Source organism: Phoca vitulina, unplaced genomic scaffold (assembly GCF_004348235.1).
Source record: "Phoca vitulina isolate PV1807 unplaced genomic scaffold, GSC_HSeal_1.0 scaffold10, whole genome shotgun sequence".
Lineage (NCBI taxonomy): Eukaryota > Metazoa > Chordata > Mammalia > Carnivora > Phocidae > Phoca > Phoca vitulina.
Window position 1 is genome coordinate 18,883,247 of NW_022589713.1, and position 22,822 is coordinate 18,906,068.

General features: G+C 36.6%; 1 protein-coding gene across 2 annotated transcripts in view; it reads right to left on the reverse strand.

The window, feature by feature from the left end:
• Positions 1-22,822, reverse strand: part of ARMC8 (armadillo repeat containing 8) — a 107,229-nt gene that overhangs the window by 54,783 nt on the left and 29,624 nt on the right. For both annotated transcript variants that reach the window (XM_032408633.1, XM_032408632.1), the window contains 5 exons: positions 13,053-13,124; positions 11,328-11,470; positions 11,126-11,223; positions 7,401-7,493; positions 2,119-2,199 (listed from right to left, as the gene is read on the reverse strand). In XM_032408633.1, coding sequence (XP_032264524.1) covers positions 2,119-2,199; positions 7,401-7,493; positions 11,126-11,223; positions 11,328-11,470; positions 13,053-13,120 — 483 coding nt within the window. In that variant the 5' untranslated portion in view covers positions 13,121-13,124. The remainder of the gene's footprint in view (positions 1-2,118; positions 2,200-7,400; positions 7,494-11,125; positions 11,224-11,327; positions 11,471-13,052; positions 13,125-22,822) is intronic.

Sequence of the window (22,822 nt, forward strand, 5' to 3'; positions counted from 1 at the left end):
AAGAGAACAGAAAGAAACAAAGTTACAATAAAAATCTGGAAAGGACTAAACTAACTTAACTTTTATTTTATTTTTTAAAGATTTATTTATTTATTTGAGAAAGAGAGAGGAGGGAGGATCAGAGGGAGAGGGATAGAGAACCCAAGCAAACTCTACGCTGAGCGCAGAGCCTGATGTAGGGCTTGATCCCATGACCCCGAAACCACAACCCGAGCCAAAACCAAGAGTCAGAAGCTTTGACCAACTGTGCCACCTAGGCACCCCCTAATGTAACTTTTAAAGCACTGGGTGTTATTCACAACTAATGAATCATTGAACACTATACCAAAAACTAATGATGTACTATTCGTTGGCTAATTGAATTTAAATTAAAAAAACCAACAATAACAACGACAAAAAAAACCACTTACGAATTGTGCTACTATTCCTCAAAACCAGATTACTGGTCTGGGACCACAACACGGGTCAAACCCTTGACCACATACAATATATTTTACAATTTGCAGGAGCTCCTATGAGAACTGTTATTTTTCATTCTTTCTGTTCAGTTCTCACCAGACAATCTAATCCTCACTTCCAAGCCTGCGTCTACAATATGATGTTCTTATGTGGAATTTGAGATTGGCAGGATAGGTAGCTGAAGTGTGAAGAAGCCCTCTCCCTCATCTCAGCAATGATCTGCAGCACAGCATGTGCACACCTAAAATACGGGACCTAAAATATGCCAATGATACTTGGGACAATGGAGCAAACCTTGGCAAAAGAAAAATGTTACAAAACCTTTTTCCTTTCACAACCTGTAATCTATTATAGTACATAAGGAAGCTTGGTGCAGAAAAGAAAACAAAACAAAAAGAGGGAGAACTGAGGGAGTTTATGAAGCTAGAGGATGGAGAAGAGGAAGAACAGTAAATAGCCACCCCAGCAATTGTTTCTTGATGTGCCAGTGCTGACTGGTTTCAGCCTCCATGAGGCACAGGGTAGAGGAAGCAGCTCTCAGTATATATTTTCTTTCCCTCCCTCCGGCTAATTTCAAACTGGCTCCATTCCCCATTCCTATCCTTGTGAGTGCTTCACCAAGATCAAACTTTGGATGTCTGAAGTAGGAAAACATAGGTATTGGCAAGCTGCAATACAGACCAGATTAGAATCAGTGCATGCACGAGGACAGAAGACAAAAATGACTACTGCTCTCTCTGCTCTGCGTCAAAGTCATGGCATACCAGCTCTAATGTGACACAATGACAATGCCCCATTATCTGCTATAACTTGCTAGTTGGACAACAATGAAATGACCAAATTTTTAACTTAATGCTTGATAAAATATCATGATGCTGTTTACCCATATATAAAATATAGTGAAGGAAATTTAATTAACAAGTCTGAAAACCTTTGATTTTTTAATCAAAATACAAAACAGAACACATTAAAAAACAAAGCATCAGACAAAAATCTAAGTTTTTATGAGACTTCACATTTTGAAATACATAACACATTTTTTTTTTTAAGATTTTATTTATTTGAGAGAGAGAGTGAGCAAGAGCAGGGTGGAGGGCAGAGGGAGAAGCAGACCCCCCACTGAGCAAGGAGCCCAATGCGGGACTCTATCCCGAGACTCCAGGATCATGACCTTAGCCGAAGGCAGTCGCCTAACCGACTGAGCCACCCAGGCGCCCTTGTAACACATTTTAAATGTTGATGTATATGTGGGTATATGCTCTAAGTTTGAGTCACTGTGGCTAAGTCAGGTCTCAAATATGAAATCAAAGTATTTCCTGATATAGCAAGCCATTGTTCCTACATACTTCAAGGCATCACCTCATGTGCAGCTTTGGCACTGACATCAGAGCAGAAGAGACTGAAAATCAGTAATAAATCAAGCCACAACCATATTCTGAAAAAAAAAAAAAAAAAAATGGAAAGGCAAGGGTAGCTTTTAAAAATTTTTAAAGAGGATTCTATAGGTAAAACAATGCCCCATAACATTTTATTGATAAAATGTTATTCTTGATCACAGTATCTATCAAAGCAATAAAATATGTGGGCCTCCATCTAGTTCAAGACTCGAGAAACCAAAATTAAAGTATAAAAATCTGGCCATAATTTTTAACATCTTACTTTGTAAGATACTGAGGTTAGTAGGTGAGCAATATTCTGAACTGCACCATGGTTAAATAAAATTGTTTGATGATCTGGACCCTGTAAGAAAAGAGAATATAACATTAAAAAGAGTAATGATTCATTCCAACAAAACACTTACTTAAATGTAGAAAAGTTCATTTACTACAAATTGTCAGCTGCCCTTCTCTTGCATAAATCCCTCCTAATAAAGCAGGGTAGACAAAGGGCTGCCATTTCTTATGTCATCCCAGTTCTGTAGAACTACTGCTTCCTTACCTACCCCCAAATAATGAAGGGGGCACAGAAGCTATCCTGGCACAGGCCCTTTGCAGTTCTTAAATAACACACCATCACAGCAACAGAACCACTGTGAATTCTGCATTTCATGTGCACAACCTTACACTATGCCACTGGAGAGAGTAGTAGTCATTCTTGCAACTTTAGACTGATGAACTAGTCAGAGGAACTCTAAAACTAATTAAATGCAAGAAGAACTGGACCAGAGCTTAACCTACCTCAATACATCAGGGAAGTTTGAATTATGGATGGTGGAAAACACAACACTCCATACAGAGAAGCGAATGTGTTTTGGTTTGTTTCTATCTCGTTTCTCTTCTTAAATTATCATTTCTTAGAGTAGGAAGGTAAAGAAATGAGAAAATTCACGATTTTATTTTTCACTAACTGTCTTCTACTAAGCAATTTATTGAAATCTTCAAAGTGACAGAAGCTAAAGGTTAATGCAAGTCTTTGAAATTGCCACAGTTTGTATGCATTGATTTTTTAAAAATATTTTTCAATTTTTAAGTAATCTCTATAACCCATTATGGGGCTTGAACTTACAACTCCAAGATCAAGAGTCGAATGTTCTACCAACTGAGCCAGCCAGGTGCCCCTCTTACGCAATGATTTTATGTACCACCCGCCCACATAATGAAGTCAAAGCAAGGATAAGGATGCTACTTCATGCTTATCATTATTCAGAAGAGAAAAACACAGCACTGAAAGTTGGCTACCTATCTGGGTTCACCAGAGAAAACCAGTTGCTAGCCTAGAAAAAAAACCCTCTCCAATCAATTTTTCCAACCCACTATTCAGCCAAGTAACAATGATCCTGAAGATGCTCATTCTTTCCTGGACCAAAATATCCATCATCTGAAGTGGGGAGATCAGTATTCATAGTTCTGAATCAGAAAACAGCCATATTCTATTTTATAGGTAGTAATTCCCTGAACATTTTATATAGCATTAAAAGGCTCCTTTAAAAAACAAAAACACTTCAGCAATTTCCTTACTAACTTCTAATTTCTGATTTTTTTTTAAAGATTTTATTTATTTAATTGATAGAGAGAGAGAGACAGCGTGAGAGGGAACACAAGCAGGGGGAGTGGGAGAGGGAGAAGCAGGCTTCCGGCTGCACAGGGAGCCCGATGTGGGGCTCGATCCCAGGACCCTGGGATCATGACCTGAGCTGAAGGCAGACGCTTAACGACTGAGACACCCAGGCGCCCCTAATTTCTGATTATTGATGCAAAATATTCCACACTTTACTCAGGCAAACCCCCATTACATATATTAGGCAGTTTCTAATGTCTCACTATTAAAAACAATGTTCTGTTGAACATTATTAAAGCCAGCCCCATCTCAGTGCAAACTCTTAGAGTATGAGGATAAATTTCTTGCATACACTGCTTGATATATTTATCCCTACATAACCACCCAGAATAATGCAGGCTTGCTTTCAGAACAACTAAAGATACTGACATTCTCAGGGCACAGGCTGGAAGTATGCTCTTTTATCTTCCTACCTCACCTTCATCCATGCATCTGGAATTCTAATCATAGGTACTAATTACTGGGTACTTGCTATGTGCTGGGCACTGCTCTAAATGCTTTACTTGAATCGTCTCATTTGAAACATGAGTCTCCAGCTTATTCAATATAAAGATAGTTGTGGAGACTATAATGGGGAGCCCAGGAAAAGAAGGGTCTCCTAAGAATATGACCTATTTTTTTTCTTACGTAGTAACAAGTAGGTAATTAGAATAAATTGTGAAGATAAGCCTAAATTACACTAGGCTGACATACTAAGGTGTTTTTCTTTTGCCTTCCATATAAATTTTAACATCCTAATTTAAATATTGGCAGTGTTTACGAGAATAGCTAAGTAGACAGGGTACTGCCTCTAGCCTTGCACCTCACGGCTCTTCCGTCTCTGTATTTATCTCTGTTCCTCTGCTTTGAAGTGACCTAATACTAATAGATTGTTTTATATTCTTCAAGCCTTACATACATGTACAAATACCTAAGTATATCCTTTCCCCTATTTTAACACAAATGGTAGAATATTACATATATGTGCTATATATACTACACATATACTATACATATTGCTTCAAACCTTTTATTCCTTTATGCTATTTCCCAGAAATCATTCATATGAGTACATAAAGAGCTTTCTTATTTCTTTTTTGACCTTATTCCGCTGTATGGATAACCCATACTTTAGTACCCTATGGTTAGACATTTAGATTGTTTATAATCTTTTACTATTACAAACATCACTTCAATAAATATCCATGTGCATGCATCTTTAAGAGCTAGATCACTTATGGAATATCTATACTGATGAACTTATATTATGAAAAAGATCAAGCACAATGCAATTCATTTAACATAACTGTTCCCTGCCTCTTACAAGATATTGTAGTTTTTAATCCCTCAATTTCTTTGCCCCAGAGATTACAGGAAATAATTATTACAAAAGAAGCTCTTCCTTCATCCTCTCTGTGGTTGTACATAGGATTGTGTAAAAACAATTGCAAGGAATGGAATTGTTGGCTGAACCAACTAGAGAAGGAGCTATCATTTGATTCTTATCAAGTCTCCCTTAGGTCTCTTCAAATAAACCCACGTGGACCTGGGCTAGAGAGGCAACATCCATAGGGTGGGAAGCAAATAAGCCCTCAAGATTTTAAACTCCAAAAGACAGGTCTCAGAAGTTTGAGTAACCTGTTTAAGAAGTGGCAACAATTTAATATTACTAGTCTTTTTTTTTTTTCTCCTTAATAAATCAGGGAGAGAATTTCAAAGATATAATTAGGATTATATTAGTACTTAAGTTTTAGGGGAGTCAAAAGGTATATGCCTATTTTTGACTGAGCAGGGTCTGGCACCTTGACCCTCGCCTTGTCCAGGGGTCAAATGTATATGCAAAGTTGTGAATGAGTCTGAAAATTCTATTATAAATCTTATTTTAAGCCTATATGCAAATTGAACAGCATGAAAATAAAAGGTTTTCATGGTTAATAACTATACAGAGATCATCAGATCAGTTGTTTTCAAAGATTCATGCTGGTAAATTAGTAGAAAAATTAATATTAGGCTATTGTCACTGGTTTTATAAATGCTATAATATTTCCTAACGTTTAGTTATATCTCAGAACACTTAAAATTGGTCATTTAATTACACTGGCAAATGCTAATTACCAGGCTAAAAGAAAGCTGAGTTAAGGTGATTTTCTCTGATGACATCTTCAGCTCTGTTAGTGGCATGAAGATGCCTATAAATTCTTGCTCAGCATAAGATTCTCTCCAGCAAAAGAACTAATGATTTAATGGTTTTCTTTTATCCATGATTTCAGCTAAAAAGTACTGAGAAGTTTTAGATGAGCAAGCCTAAAGGGATTTAGAAGTTTCTGACGAGTAATTCTAAAAGCTATTTGGGTAATTTCTGGAATGGGATTATTCAAACTTCTCATAATGTAACATAATAATTTGACATGTAGTAATTATACCTCCAGGTCCAATTTTCAGTGTCCCTTTGGGATTACTGTGGTTGTAACTATTAGATGTTGTGCTCTGAAGCACTTAGGTATAGACGCAGAAAGATTTTTAATGAGGCACAGGAGTTCTGGAGTATCCTCCTTTATCTACCTGCCAGGGCTGGGTTACAAGACTTCACTGTTGGAAAATTCTACACCCTATTAAGTTCAGCTCATTTTTAGCAAATGAATTGCAACAAAATTGTCAGTTTCTCAAAGGCTTTCTTTGCCCACTTCAAAAGATTAAGGGAGTGTTTGACATCCCTGGACATACGAGTTGACTTACACACGGTCAAGGCAATCTGGGAAGAGAAACTTCAAAAATTTTTGACAAAATCCTTAAATTCTAAACGTCTTAATGGAACTGAATAGGCTGTGAAAGCCTGCTAGGATTTGGGAGGTAAGAGTTAAACAATTAAATTATAATAATACTTTTTCTGGAACCAAGTGATTTAATTTTCATTTATTTGGGCAACTGTTCTCAAATAGCATACATGTGTGATCTTCCTGGTTTCATATGTAGGTGTTCACTTCTCTTTCCTTTATTTTCTATAGTTCCCCAAACTCTTCAGTTTATCTTTGTATTATAAATATAGGTAGATGAGTAATGCTGTCCTGAAAAATTTATAGAATCATTAGAAGATAAACATTTGGTTAGAAATTGGCAAATGTGTAGAAATTATGAAAGATCTCAAATACATAATCACCCATGGCTATCAAAAGACTACATTCAGTATGTAAACTATGAAACAAAGGACGTAGCACTTTGCAGCACTCTTCAGTTTAGGTTGAGGCCCTTTTAGGAACAGAAATTTCTCTCAACAAAGAGCAGAGAAGAATCTCTCATTTTTCCTTATATGAGATCACTTAAAACAATTTCCAACAATGAGGGTGTGGGGAAATAGTCTTGATCACACACTGCTGGTAGGAGTATAAAAGGGCACAACCTCTATACAAGACAGTATGTGGTAAGATTACAAATGCACACATTCTTTGACTCAGCAATTTCATTTCTTATAAAATGTCTTACACAAGGTATTTTTGCAGCATTGTTTTGTAATAATGTCAGACTGGAAACAAGGCAAATGTCCAACAGTAGAGAACTGGTTAAACAAATTATTGTATATCTATATAGTAAAATACTATACGGCTGTTGAAAAAAAAAAATGAGGGAACTCCTTATGTACTAATATGGAATAGCTTTCAAGATACGTTACATGAAAAATGCAAGGTACAGGACTTAACGTACGGAATGCCACCATTTGTGTCCAAAAAGGAGAAGGGGATATATACATAGGTCTGCTTATATATAAAAACAGGGGAGGGGGGAGAATATACATAGGTCTGCATAATTGTATACGTACAGGTTATCTCTGGGAGGACACACAAAGAAGGCACATCTCCTGGGGGCACAGAAGATTTTACATTACGGAGAACATTTATTCTGGTTCTTACTTTACAGCAGTGTGAGAAGATCTGACAGATGTACTCCTGGGTGTAGCGGGACCTGCTAAGTAGTGCCATGAGGTGTGGTATCACTGTGGCATCCTGGAGTCGAAGGAAAAGAGAGCACAGCAACAAGGAACTTAGGCACTGTGAATACATCTAACAAACTATTTCCATGAGCAGGTACATACGCAAACTTCTTAACTTAATCACAGTAAATCAAGTCTCTTTAAAGAACACAGCAAAACAAAAACAAGAGAGTCACCAAAATTGTTTAGGTAAAGGACGAGGGGCTTCAATATTCATCCTCAACAACAAAATACCAGAATGAGAAATTCTCAATCTCTCTCTCATAAACAGCCTATATCCCCACAATAAGACAAAATCATTTCAAAAGACTTGACAGAAATCTGTTGTGAAACCAAAATGTGACCTAATAAGATATATAATAACAAACAGCCTATAAGGAGGAATTACTGTATAAAAATAAAACTTGACAGTTTTGATATCTGAGATGTTGTGGTAAGTATCAGTTACTCGTAAGAATCATAAGACTGTAGTTAGCTAATTTCAATTTTCACAAGATAATTTGCAAAATATCAACTCCTCACTTAGAGCACGTTCTCTGCCTATTGCCGAAACTTAGCAATATACAAGTTGGTGCAGTAGGAGAGAGGAGAATCTGCCCAATTTGCTGCAGGGCTCTCCAAGAATCCCCTTCTTCTTAGGGTACAAAGGGAATTAAAAGTTGAAAGGGTATTTGATCTGAACCACAGATGGAAAAGGAGACTTAGCTCAAGCCTCCTAGTCAATGCTGTCATAGTCCTAGAGCTATACTTCTCAAATATGAATGTGCATGCAAATTCCCAGGGGATAGTCATTATGTATAGATTCTGATTCTATAGGTTTGGAGTAAGATCTAAGCTCCCAGATAAGGCTGATGCTGCTGGTCCACAGACCACACTTTGACAAAAGACAACAGAGGGCAAGGAAGGAAACTTAAGAGTACCACTGTTGGGATGAACAAGATTTGGGGTTTCCCTTACAAAGAAAAGAATGCCCAAAATCTTTAAGAGCTAAGTGAGAAAACAGAAGGCAGTTGATTCCCTCTAAGTAGAATCTTTCCCTTTGCTTATTAGTATAACCCTTTGTGTTATCACAAGCAGTTTAAAAACAAAATGAAAAATTTAGAAAACCGCAAAGAAAGTCAGGTACTAAATGTATAGAAAGAAAAGAGAGAAGATGAGAGTGTCAAGTACATGTCTATTTCATAGAGTGGGGAGGGGAAACTGATTCCATTGGCAGAAGACAGGGAAGCAGGTAGCAGCTAAGAAAGAACAGGCAATTGAAGGATGATATGAAAGCTTCTATTAACCTCCTGCAATTACCTCCACCTCCTTTCTTTCCTCCATTGCTCTCTCACCTCTCAGTTTTCCTGTAATAACAGCTTCATCCCATTTCTTCACACCTGCCCCTTTCTGCCAATTATCTTATAGATCTACAATTTATAGTTGATTAAACAAAGCAAAGAACAGTTACATAATTTGCCCAAAGTCACCCAACTGATAAACAGGATTTCAAACTAGACATCCTACCTTCTTCTAAGTGGACCGCCCTGTTTTCAGTTTAGTGCCTAAGTTGCTGTGCCAGCTGGTTCTATACAGTCCAACTCACAGACGGCAGTTAATTACACTAAAACACTACTCTCTGTCATCATCCCATCCAACATTCTTCACAGAGTCACCATTGTCTCTGAGGCATAAAACAGACATTGTCACTGTGAAAGTCACTTAATGTCCCTGGGTCTTAAATTTTCTTATGTAAAAAAGTTAAGTTGGTGTAGACTAGTTTTCAAAATTATGTACCATGAACCATTAGTGGGCCATAAAATCATTTTGGAAAGCAAGGAGAAAGGAGTTAAAACTGTTGGCCAGGAGCAATTTCTCACTTACTGGGCTAGGGGTTGGAGAGTAACTTCTAGGTCAAAGACAGGTGATTGGTTTAATCTCTTTGTAAACATCACAATAGGACTTTCAGAGAAACAGACTGATACTTACTAGGAGGAGAGTCCTTCTCTGTATAAAGCTTTGAGGAGGATGTCCCCAATTTAGGACTGCTTACAGTAAACCAGTGGTCCTCATAGAGCGGTCCATGGACCAGTAGCCTCTGAGTTACCTGGAAACTTGTTAGAAAAGCAAATTCTCAGGCCCTACCCCAGACTCACTGACTCAAAAATTCTGGCAGGAGGCTCCAGCAATCTGTGCTTAATAAACCCTCCAGCTAATCGTAGTCCATGCTCAATTCTGAGAACTGTTGTAGTGAACAATACCAATTTATATGGCATTGCTCCCTGAAGAATACTGCACAAATCCCTGAGGTGTAAAATTGAGATGTTTCATAATTTAGAGCCTCCCTGTTGTGTAAAGTGACCCATGAACCTCACTTACAGACTTAATGCACCATTATGGGCCAGAGGGGCATGTATCTGATGTGGGAAGGAGGGACTGTGGAGACTCATGATATGCCCCCACCCCCGCTTCCACTGCCTATGCCTCCTGATTGCTTATGCTCTTGAAATATTTGTAAAATGTGATTCTAGATAAGATCTCTGACTTATATATGTCCTATCTGACACTGTGATTCTTTGTGTTGGCTCACAGAATCACAACCAGCATTTTTCTAAAAATGAGAAAGGAAGGATAGACTAGTAACCAGAGGGTATCACATTTGTGGAACTGTTTTTAAAGACTGTCTCAGGAATATTCTTTCACACACACACACACACACACACACACACACACACACAGACATACACACTATGTGGCAATGGAAAATGTATTTCTTATCATGGACTGCAGATGAGAGAGTTTGAAAAACACTGGCCTGGATAATGTTCATTAAGATAGTCCCATGTAATCAATAGATTAAAAGGCCCGCTAGTAATCCCTAAGGTTTTTGAAAACTACTGAATGACTCCAAAGATCTCTGGATTCTCTCACACATATTCTCAGATTCTAGCCTGGCAAGTAAGCCTCCTGCAAGCCATTTCTGGTTCACTTTTTCTGTTGAAACAAACACTGATGCCCTTCCCACATTAGCCTATTCTGCCCACTGTCCTGCATCCTTTCTCTTACACAGATCTTTCCTAGAATGGCCTCTTTCCTCTCCACTTCTCTAAATGTTATCCATTATTTAAGATCCAGGTCAAATTCTCTGTAAAGCCTACTCTGCTGGATTTAACCTAAAGTGAGTACATTAAATATACTGCCTTAATTTGATACTAAGAGATCAAAATGGGTCTTTTTTAAAATTTTTTTTGAAGATTTTATTTATTTATTTGACAGAGAGAGACAGAACGAGAGAGGGAACACAAGCAGGGGGAGTGAGAGAGGGAGAAGCAGGCTTCCTGCTGAGCAGGGAGCCTGATGCAGGGCTCGATCCCAGGACCCTGGGATAACCTGAGCCGAAGGCAGACGTTTAACAAATGAGCCACCCAGGCGCCCCATGGGTCTTTCTTTTTTTAAACAGCTTATAAATTCCTCAAGGTCTGATACTATCTTTCACTTCTTTATAATACCTAGAACACTTGATATTTGCAAATTAGCATGCTAGAACTGAAATACTTCTTGAGACTTCTCTGTAACACAGTTATGATGAGTTTTGAGATGCTGAGTAAAGTGGAGGTATGCTGTTAGTGAAATGTAACCGATGATTCAAAAACTTCTAAAACTCACTGTATACAGTAGCTCCTCTGGAGTGACGGGACTGGTGAAGATGGTGCGCAGGCATCGGAGACAAGCTTCAATGAACTTCAGGTCTGGAGATAGTAGTCCTATTAATAGAAAATGGACCTGAGACTCATCCTTTCAGTCTGTATTTTAAACACTACAAACTGATTCTAATTTTTACTTGTACAAAAATGACTTCCTTACATACCTTGCAGTAAGGCAGGGATAATATGGCAATCTAGAAGAGACTTGACATTGTTTTCAGTACCCATAGCAAGACTTCCCAATACCACTGCACATTCAGTTTTCAGCTCTATACTTGAGGTTTCTTGCTGAAGCAAGTACAACAATCTAAAAAGAAGGAATATGATAAACAGAGGAGGCAAAACAATTAAATAAAAGTAAATTAGCTAAAAGTAATGTGACAGAAAAATGCTACCAATATATCCCACTAAAAATATGGTTGGTGAGCTAACAGAAAGTTAGGAAATGATCATTTGTTTATATCAGCTACTAATTTAAAAAAGGAATATTTGGGTAAAAAAAATCAAAAGAGACTTTCTTCATTTTGAGCAAAAGGACTATTATGTATAATCTTAGAGTTTATCAGAACTATTAATCTGGAAGTTGTCCACAAGTAACAAAACCACCACAGTCCATGTTATCTGCCACTCCAGGATATCAAGACTCAGAACATTCAATGCCAAGTACTGTCGGATCTTAAATTTAGACTAGAAAGGGACCTGCACTTTCCAGGGGTACGGTTCAGAGATCACAGACGTTTAGCCTAGAGGGAACATTCAGAATCCTTGTGCAGCTCTTCAAGCAAGGGAAACTCATCTTTCTCCAATTTTCCCATTTGGGGAATCAGGAGATCCTCCCATTTCCACTCCAGCCCTGCCTACTGAGCAACTACTCCCCAAACTCTAAGTATCCACCACTTATGACCACCTCCTTTATGTTTTAAGGTAGAACACTCATGCTCCTTAAAGTACATTTATATACACTGAACACTAATCCCCTAAGAAAGGCTACTGAGAACTTTATGGTTACCAAAGTATATATTTGAGATCAGTTACGATAAAAACAATAAAACCATCAATCCTGTATCAAAAGACAGAAATGAAGAAAAAGAAAAACCAAAACATTAAAAAACTTATAGCAACTGCACATAAAACTTAGTTCTGAGTAGCAAAGAGAAAGTTATACAACTATCATCGTCTACAAGAAATTCAGTTCATCAGAAAAAAGACCAAACTTTCTAAGTTAAAAAACAGCAAATTCTAAAAATTAGAAATTAAAAAAAGAAAAGCAGGATTAAAAATCTAGCAGGATTTTTTTTTTTTAATTAAAAAAGGTTTTGAGATTCCTAAGAAATTATTATTCAATCATACAAAACTGCCAAGGCAGGACGTCTGCGTGGCTCAGTCGGTTAAGCGTCTGCCTTCGGCTCAGGTCATGATCCCAATGTCCTGGGATCGAGTCCTGCATCGGGCTCCTTGCTTAGCGGGTAGCCTGCTTCTCCCTCTGCCTGCCACTCCCCCTGCTTGTGCACGCACGTGCGCTCTCTCTCTCTGATAAATAAAATCTTTAAAAAAAACAAAAAACAAAAAAACCGGCCAAGGCTCTGAGGAGATAAAGAATCAGGCTGGTGTATATCATCTATCTACCCAACACATCCTTTTATTGCGGGGTTAATGATCTTCCCCTGAATTTCCAAAAAGTATTAATACATTTGCTTTATATTCCATTCTCCGGTACTTAAAAATTTCTAAAGAGATGCTTCATATATCTCAAAGCATTTATTTTAAAAATTAAGAGGCTTTCAAAAATAGGATAGACAATACAGAAAAAAGATGGGTCTTATGGATGAGAATGAGAAATATATTAGGAACAGTATGAATATCAGAAAAGGGATTGATAGCAAACATACCTTGGAACAGCTCCTAAAACAATGAGATTGGCTTTCTGCTTGTTGTTTCCAATTACAGCATTTTTCATGTCTCTGAATTCAGGGGAAGAGAAAAGGGTAAGGTACGTTGAGACATCACAGAAAAATCAGTAATCAATTCATTCCGCTGTATCTTTATTATGCAACATCTTGTACTGGCAAATATAGAAGTTAGTGACAAAGTCAAATCCACCTGAGTACCAAAGAGAAGGAACAGAGATAGGTGCTGAATGAGCCTGGGAGCTGTAAAAACAGGACAGTGTGGGAGTGGGGAAAGTGGGAGATACCCTGAGTACTTGTAGACGACTTCCAATAAAAAGCATGTTGAGTTCTTCAGAAAAGGCCCACACAATGTATCTGACCTTGTTTCAGGGATCATGACTTTGTTCCTTTCTTTCCTCTTTTTCTGACTTCTTTGAACTGAATATTTCTTATAATTCCATATTACCTCCTTTATTGCCTTATTAGCTGTGCCTCTTTGAATTTTGTTTTATTGTTTTTTTAGCAGTTGTTTTACAATTTACAATATGTATCTTTTAACTTATCACAGTTAGTCTTCAAGGGATAGTATCTCATTTCATTTGTATTTTAAGAGTCTTGCAAGCATATACTTCCATTTCTCCATCAATTCTTTGTGCTATTACTGTCATATATATTTTATTTTTTAATTGGTTAGAAATAACAATATAGTTACTATTTTTCACTTAAGCAGCCAATTACCTTTTAAAGAGATTAAAAAATAAGAAAAAAGTCTTTTATATTTCTCACATATTCACCAGTATTTTTTATTCTAGCTATACTCAGATCAGGAGTAAAACGCTATTCCACAAGAAGAGTATCTCTATGAATGACCAATTGGTTCACAAACACTGATTGGTCCCAAAGGACAGATAGAGAAAAAATAAATGGCTCAAAATAAACGTAGTACTACTAATAAAATGATTAATAAGAAATACTTACCCTAATTGGTCAGTAGTGCTATCTTAATGTAAAACACTAGAACACTATGTGATTCTATATAGCAGTGGTTCTCAAAGTGGGGAAGAAAGCATTAAAGCCCCATAGGGGCATTTCAGAAGTTTATGAGGGTGTCTGGAAATTCTGGCCACAGTTTTACAATTAGAAAGCGTTTTTGTACAGTTTTAAAGAAAACTGTATTTTTCAGTATTGCATCTGGCCCTGTAAATAAAAAAAGGAAATTGCACTTTTTATTAGAAATCAGTTCATTTTGGAAAATCAGACCACCCAGCACAGGGGCCACTCCCAGTACTGGAGTTATCAATACCAAACACTTACATACGGAAACATTATAAATTATCTTTAAAAAGATAATTTTTAAATTTTTAAAAAATTTTTAAAAAGATAATTTTTCTCCCTTATAAGCAGGGAAGGCGTTATATTATTTTTGGAGTTATGTATGTGAGGAGTTATATTATTATAGATTTAATTTCAAGGTAGTACAGTGGTCATTAAGAAATATTTATGGGGGGGGGAAGTCAGGTTTGACTGTGTTAAGACCATCGCTACAGAGCCTCAGAGTTCTTAGTTCACACATTTCTTTCATATCCCAAAATAAGTTCCCCTACATTCTCACACGCATCTCTTCTGACTCTTTTAGGTGGCAGCAGTCTAACGTATACAGGAAATTTTTTGCCAACTTTGAAACTTAGAATTCTAAAAAATTCTATTATTGGCAAACCATGATCTTGTAGAAAAACAAAGTAGAAAACAGGAGAAAGAGTTACTTTAAAAAATCAAAACTAAATGTTATAGTCAGCATGTGTTTCCAATACCAACCAAATTTACTGGCATTAAAAACCCTGGTAATAATTATAATGCCCTTTCTCCTTAATTACCTTCTTCAATTATGGCAGAAGAATACTGCTACGATGCAGTGATCTGATGAAAGCTGATTCTCGCCACAAGTTTTTGAATGGCATTTTCACAAGTTTTGAGCCAAATACTATTGGCCTAGTCTTCCAGTAGCTCAGTGGAGCTGAGGGTAGGTCTATTTTTTTCAGGGCCTGATCTAGTTCTCTCTGTAAACTATCACTCAGATCTTCCATATGGTTCACAGGGGATAAGTAGGAGTATTTTTTCATTTATGGGGACTTAGCTGAATGAAGCTTACTAGGGTTCTGACCAAGTTCTGATAGACAACTACAAAATTATGTGATATCAAAGCCTCATTTAGCAAAGCATAGTAGGTGAAACTATACATCTAGGCTTCTGCCTCCTTATACAAATGTACTTCCCAGTCATCAGCTTATAGACCCTAACTTAGCAGTTTGCCATTTATTTTCATCTTCTTTCATTCTCTTAATGTGTTTTGCCTATACTAATGTAGCACATCCATTTGTCCAGCAGCTATCTATTGAGAGTCTATTTTGTGCCAGGTGCCATTCTGGATGCTCTCTCTATTCTGGAACTCCCAACAGGAACATTTCCCCAGATTTCTCTCCATTCTTCCTAAACTAAGCAAAAATGAGGTGTCCCCACATTACCTTATAAACACGTTCAATATCTGAAGCCATGCAAAAGTAAATGTTTTTATAGACAAAAACAAACAAAAACCCCTCCAAAACCAATTTTCCAGTTCTCTTAATAGTTTGCAAAGAAGACATGAAGGAGGCAATTGGTAGTTATAGAGTAAATGCAGACTGAAGAGAATTAATAAAATGGACCAATGTCTAAAGAAATTAATTCTTGCTGTGGTTCTAATAAATAAAATATATTAATGTTACATAAGAAAGAAGAGACGTTAACACCCCCAGCAAATAAATTCTATTCAGTTGTTACTATAAAGGGATACTAGATCATTTCTATGAAACAGTTACAGCCAAAAAGAGATAATAATCATCACATACATCCATCTTTAGCAGATCTAAATATGGTATAGGATTCAATTTCAGAGCCAGCCAGAGTGGAGCTATTCTCTCCCTCTCTCTCTCATTTCCTTATCCCCTCCCCCTCATACTTTTCCCTGGCTACCTTTACTCATCTTTCAGGTCTGACCTTAGATAATAATTTCACTTCCTCCAGGAAGCTTGCCCTGACAACTTCCAGGTCTGGGTTAGGTGTCCCAGCTAGCTGCCCTCTATCATAGCACACTCATTACTTTGTTAGGATAGAAGTCTGTTTCCTCTTGACAGGCAAGAAAGCCAGTCTGACCTGAAAATATCAGAGAACTTACTATTGATGGATCACAACATGCACCATATAGAAATCCATACTTCTGTAAAATACAGACTCATAACTATCATCCAAGATGGGGGCACAACAAAATTATGCAAAACTTATATATTGCTTTGAAGTTTACAAAGCATTCCATATCCATTACTTTATGTAATCTTCATCATAACCTTGAGTAATATTAACCCCATTTTACCGATGAGGAAGCTAAGACTCAGGTTCGGGGCTTTTCTCAGAGCTCTACATTAAATGACAGAGCCAGTTTCAACCCACGTCTTTTATGCCAAGTGTTTTTTCCATTACCTCCAGCATATCAGGCATTCAGAACAAACTGATTGAAAAGAAGTGAGCTAACATATTTCCTTTTTCCTCCCATGTTTCAATTTTACATTTTTATGCAAAATGAAAAAGCATTTCTAACTTTCAATTAAAAACGTCCTTTTCCCAGTAGATCAAAGGAATATATCTCGTATCTACCAACTTTTAATGTTAGAGGGAAAAAATGCCTTACTTATATACTCCTGAAATTCAACAATTAAGTTTTGAGCTCAGCACTGTGTTAGGCTCTATGAAGGATACAAAAGCATCACATAATGGGATGCTTGAAGAGTTTACAATCTCCTTGAGGAGATAAAAATAACACTAGCAATGTAAGGCAGTGCTATATTATAAATCGAGTGCTTATATGGCTGAGATAAGTAGATGATCAGACAAGCTTAACAGGTTTTGAAGCAATGGTAGAACTAAATGAACCTTAGAAAACGGCCAGGATTTGGACAGTGAATGGGAAGGGCAAATGGAAAAGCCATTCATAGAAGACAATACTGGAAATGAATACATCATATTTCTGAGGCAGGACCAGGAGCCTGGATTGAAAAGAAGTGTCCCTTTAAGGTGGGAACATTAAGCAGAGCATAAAAAAAGTGATAGGAAGAAGAGACAAACTAAAGGGGGATGGATAAAGGAGCAGTCATGTTTCCAACAGAAAAAGGATATGAAGAAAGCAGTGACTAAGGAAGACAAAATGAATATGGGATGGACGGGAATGCAGAGAATACTAGAGTCAAGAGAGGCAAATAAATGGCTGATGCCTTTCCTCTGTGGTCCCAAGACTGCCCTGGGCTTATGACTATCACAGCATTCACTAACCAAACTATAATGGACTATCTATTTAGCTATCTGATTCCTTCATTAGACTTTTGGATCCTCCAGAGCAGTGACTACATTATTCATTCTTACATACTCTTACCCCATCACAATGCTTATTAGCACGCTGTAGGCACTCAATAAATGTTTGTTGAAGGAATTATGCAATCCATCCAGGTACCTAGTTATGTGAGACTGACTAGGATGGCAGCCACAGGAATCACTAAGACAGAAGACATTCTGAGGAAGCAGTTAACAAGATGATTTGATGAGTATAGGAAATGTGATATGTGACATGTCTTGAGTGACTACTTCAAGTCTGAGTTCCTAGATGCAGAAGACTAGGAAGCTTAGAAAATAAATCCCTTAACAAGACAAGGATCTATCTTGATTTTGGACACATGAATAATCTTTCAGGTAAGATAAAAACACCCAGGTGGAAAAGCTAAAAAGAAAGCCTTGGGGATATCCCACTCTGAGGATGGGAGAAGAAGCCAATATTAAGATGTTACAAAAATGAATTTGCCACAGAACATTCTCAGTTAAAATCTAGCTAAAAACTTTTCTTTGTCCACTAATAAATGGACTCAAGAGGCATCTACTTTCACATGGAGGCTAACCTTTCTACTTCCTTTCTTTACTCTGAAAGAGATTAATTTTCAGTGGGTAGAGAAAAAGGCTCAACTATTAAACCAACATGTACAGTGCCTACCAGAACTTATATCTAAATGAGAATATCAGGATGGTGATCAAAACCAAGAGAGAAAGTTGAGGCACCGGGGTGGCTCAGTTGGTTAAGCATTCGACTCTCGGCTCAGGTCATGATCTCAGGGTTCTGAGACTGAGCCCCGTGTTGGGCTCCACACTGGGCATGAAGCCTGCTTAAGATTCTCTCTCTCTGCCCCCTCCACCCACCTCTCTCCCTCTCTTAAAAAAAAAAAAAAATTAAAACCAAGACAGAAAGTAAACACTGCACTTTACAATTAAAACAACAGGAAAATTTTTTAAAGAACTGGGATCTAGACCTGCTGGAGAAATAGTTTCAGTCAATCAGTCAAAACAGCATAAATTTTAAATGAAAACCTAGTATCTAGAACCAGAAAATTATCTTTAAGATCACAGAAGGCTGGAACCACAAGCTAAAGATCATTTTGAACCAGTATTACTTTTCACTTACCTGAAGAAGCTCCTATTTGGAATACTGTACATTCAATCCTTGGTCTAATTGATGTGAAGTAGCCAAAAAATACACTGGATACTGAAAACTACAATCTGAGTATAAAGTTTGACCTACTGAAAACTCACTGGTCCTAAGACATCCGTAATATAAGGAGAAATATACATTTGTGGGTAGCTAGAATAAGGCAACATGATAAACAACTTACAAAATTATCTGGACTTGGAAAATTACAAACATACTCACTGCTCTGTCCCTGTAACTATAATTAATTATGATGTCTTTCTGGAGAATGTAACATCCAAACATCCAAGTATAATAAGCTTTCTGCTATCCAGCATGGTTAGGGAGTGAGATATGCTCATATTCTAATTAAGGTACCACTGCCACAAGTGAACTGCCAACTGTAAAAGAATTAGATAATGGTGATCTATTATCTAAACCAAAGCTATTTGTAAGATAAGTCTTTGATCCAAGAGGCACTTGAGAAATTTATAGTGAACTTCCCATTTCAAGTCAACTGAGGCATGTATTGTGCACCTACTATAAGTTGAACAGAACTGAGACTTGATGGTAATTTAATCCTTTCTTATAAACAAGTTACCCTGTTGTGTAGATTTTTGGAATGTACGTGGTGTTAGATACAGTTCCAGTTTGTATAAATACTAGCTCAGAAATCAGAAATATATTTAATTCTTTGTTTTATCAATGTGTGATTATAAATCACCTTACATTCTCCAAAAATGAAGAGTACAATGTAGGAACTACATTAAAATAAATGCAGTTTTAATAAATATTAATATTTTTAATACATATAATAATTCCAAAGAACATCAAAAATGTTACATTATAATATGGCAGCATACAGTTAAATGTTCTACAAATATGACAAGATAGATAGATATATACACACATATGCATACAAATATACAGCTATTCTTGATATTCAAAGTTAATACCACATACAAACAGCTTATCTGTGTGTAAAACTATGTCAATCTGATCTAATAATTTTTGGAAAAACTTGCCACCCTTTTAAACAGACTGAATTGTCTCAGAATACAGGTTTATTTTACTTACTTATTTTTTTTAAGTTGGCTCCACACCCAGTGTGGAGCCCCAGAATACAGGTTTAAACAAGTAAGACTCAGAGTCACTCCATTTCATTTGGTATATGGTCATCTTTATTTATGTTTATCTGTAACATTTTTAAAGTAACTGATAGGATTATTTCTTTTGAATTATTCTGAAAATTATCCTTTAAAATTTCTCAAAATCCAGAGCCTTCATTTTATGAAAGCTCATATCTTTAGTTCATGCAAGAAAAATGGAACCTGTCTATGTTCTACTAAAACCAGAGGTACATAATTTCCTGGAACCAGAAAAATCAAGTAATCATTACCAAAATAAACTTATATCATCAGTACATTAAAATACTTCAGAAAATAATTTTTAGAAGTGGATACTTGGTGAAAACCACCCAACAATTCTACAGTACCCTCAACTGCCTGCCTGAGATTGCCAAGAGATCCAGTCTAGTTTCCTAGTTCTATTCAACTTGGAAACTACAAAGCCAGCCACATTGACTTTTATCATCTTTTGCTCTTCAACACAGGGCCATGTAGTGACATCTGTTGATCTTTTCTGGAGAGTCACTAATGTGAAAACCAGATCAGGTGTTCTAATTTATTAGATATTTTTTAAAAAATCACAGTATTAGGCAGCTTTGACTTTATCTACATAAACAGTTGAATAGTTATTCTTCTTCAACTAGGAGATTTAACATGGTTGAGCTAATACACTAGTAACTTCACCAAAAAAATATCCTGTAACTGTTTAAGGTAATATAGAGATCTGTCCGCTAGAGGAAGCTCAGAATTTGCAATGCAGTGTAGTTTCTTTGATATAGTTACTCTGTTTCAGTTCCAAAGGCTGCAATTCATGACCTACACAACGGACTTCCCTGTTTTCTCTGGACCTCCCTGTTTTCTCTGTTCGTATCTATCTTATTCCTACCTAATGATCTTCGATTCAGTTACGTATTTGAAACTTTGCTCTTTTAGAATCTGATTCTGTATTCAAACCTTTGATACAATAGAATCATTTAAATTTATACCAAATATTGTACTACTAATAAAATAGTTATTTCTAGAGAATTCCTCATTCTTCAACAATGAAAATTAAGCACTTCTGTTGCTTAACAGTAATTTTCAATAACGGCACATTCACTATGTAAAATGGTCCTTTGTGACATGGGTTAGCTACAAAGAAGTTCCCTATATGTATGGGTAGGACTCTGGCTCTAACACGGCTGAGTAGATTATAGACCATGATGAGAAGTCCTTACTTGCCTTTAATTTCTTCAATTTTGTTTTTCCTGCTGGTCTGTTTTATATGTTCACAATCCTTATTAAGAAAAATCAAGCTTATAGCTAGAAAAATGATAAAACTCTGGTTGTCTCATAGCTAAAGCTAGTTGCAATTTTTAAATGTCTCTCCAATTGGATATTTTGGACTCAAAGCTGATTACTTCAGCTTCTACTTTCTCTTTCCTTAAAGTTAGGAGGGTACCTTTGGTTGTTTACACTCTGTGGCTACTCCCCTTCTACCTACCTATTTTGGTCTAGTAATGGTCTCTGTATGACTCAATGGTGGCTGTGTAATGTGTATAAAAGAGAAAAAAATTGGTCAACTCTCTTTTCCTAAACCTCATTTTGGTTCCCCCTTTCCTCTATCAATACTGTATTATTTTAGTACTAGACAAGGTTACTGAAGAATAAAATGTTAAAAATATAGTTCACTTTTTATTCTCTTGACTATGTACAATTAATTTTCAGACTGACAAAGTTTAGGAAAATAGTAAGTCAGAAAGAATAAATTTTTCTCTCTGGGGAAAAGGACACTTTATCAAATCACACTATACATATCCATATAAGGCTAGCTCTATTCTGACATAAAGTAAAAAGATTTGGGGTGATCTGTGCCTTTCCAACTTTAAACAGATTTTACTATTGTAAGTAGCAATCACGTTTATATGTTATCATTTGCATTCTCGTCTGAATCAAGAATTCTAGCCCCCCCACCATCTCCATCAGTTTGAATTGTTTCCATTTGATGTTTTTTGTTTTTCTTTCTCTTCTTTGAAAATAATCATCTCATTTTTGAAGTTATTTTAAATTAGGGTCAATAACGATTAATCACTTCAGTGCCAATTTGTGGTTATCAATATACCAAGCACTGGATTTTAAATTTCTGACTCAATTCTTACAACTTGGCAAGATGGGCATATTATTCTCCCTCTAGAGATGATGAAGTTGAGGCTCAAGGATGTTAAGTAACTTGCTCCAGCACACAGCTAGGAAAAGCCTCCAGTAGGAAATGTCAGAACCAAGAATTCAACCTCTTGTTGTCCAACTCCAAAGCCCATACTCTTTGTACTCCACCATCCCTCCACAAAAATTTTGCTAATCTGTCTTAGCTAACAGTTTAGTGTCCTAGACTTGATAACTTTTTTAAGAGGCGCTAAGGCCAAACTTCACCTTAGCTGGTTTGTTATAATATACTCTTTCCACTGTTTTTTATGCCTTATTTATCAATTTTCAAGAAGCTACAGTGTTCTTTGGGAAATGAGAAATTTCACAAAGTGACAACACCTGAATTAGCTACTCATTTCTGATACAAGATAAAAGTCTTTCACACAGAAATCTTGACTGACAAAATTAGCTTTTCTCCTAAACAACCACTCTAGCAATCAAAATAAAAATAATGATACAACATCATCTCTATCACTCATGGAACACTTAATGGGTCTGACATTTTCAACTAAACTATTTATTGAACAATCCTAAATGATACTGAGGATTACTAATATACAAAACTGTCTGGCTGTGTGTGGGGAGTGTCTGCCTAAGGAGGAGTGTTAATTTATTTAACAGATGGATTTAATAACACTTTTTCTGGTAATAATCAAACTAGTCTACAAAGGGGCTGATTAAATCATTACAAAGTCTCCTAGTGAAGGGGACAAAGGCAAAGTCAACATAATGAGAAAATAAGAATTGTAATCTCCTGTTTCTGTAAACTGAGAAAATGTGAAGTAAGGTGTCAAGTATGCCAGGTGGGTCTACATCCAGCTCCTCACCTTCTTTTCCAGCTCAATTTGAGTAGTCAAGCATCCTTACTCACTTTTATCTTGCCTCCACCCTACAAATCCGTATCCCCAAGACATGCCTTATAC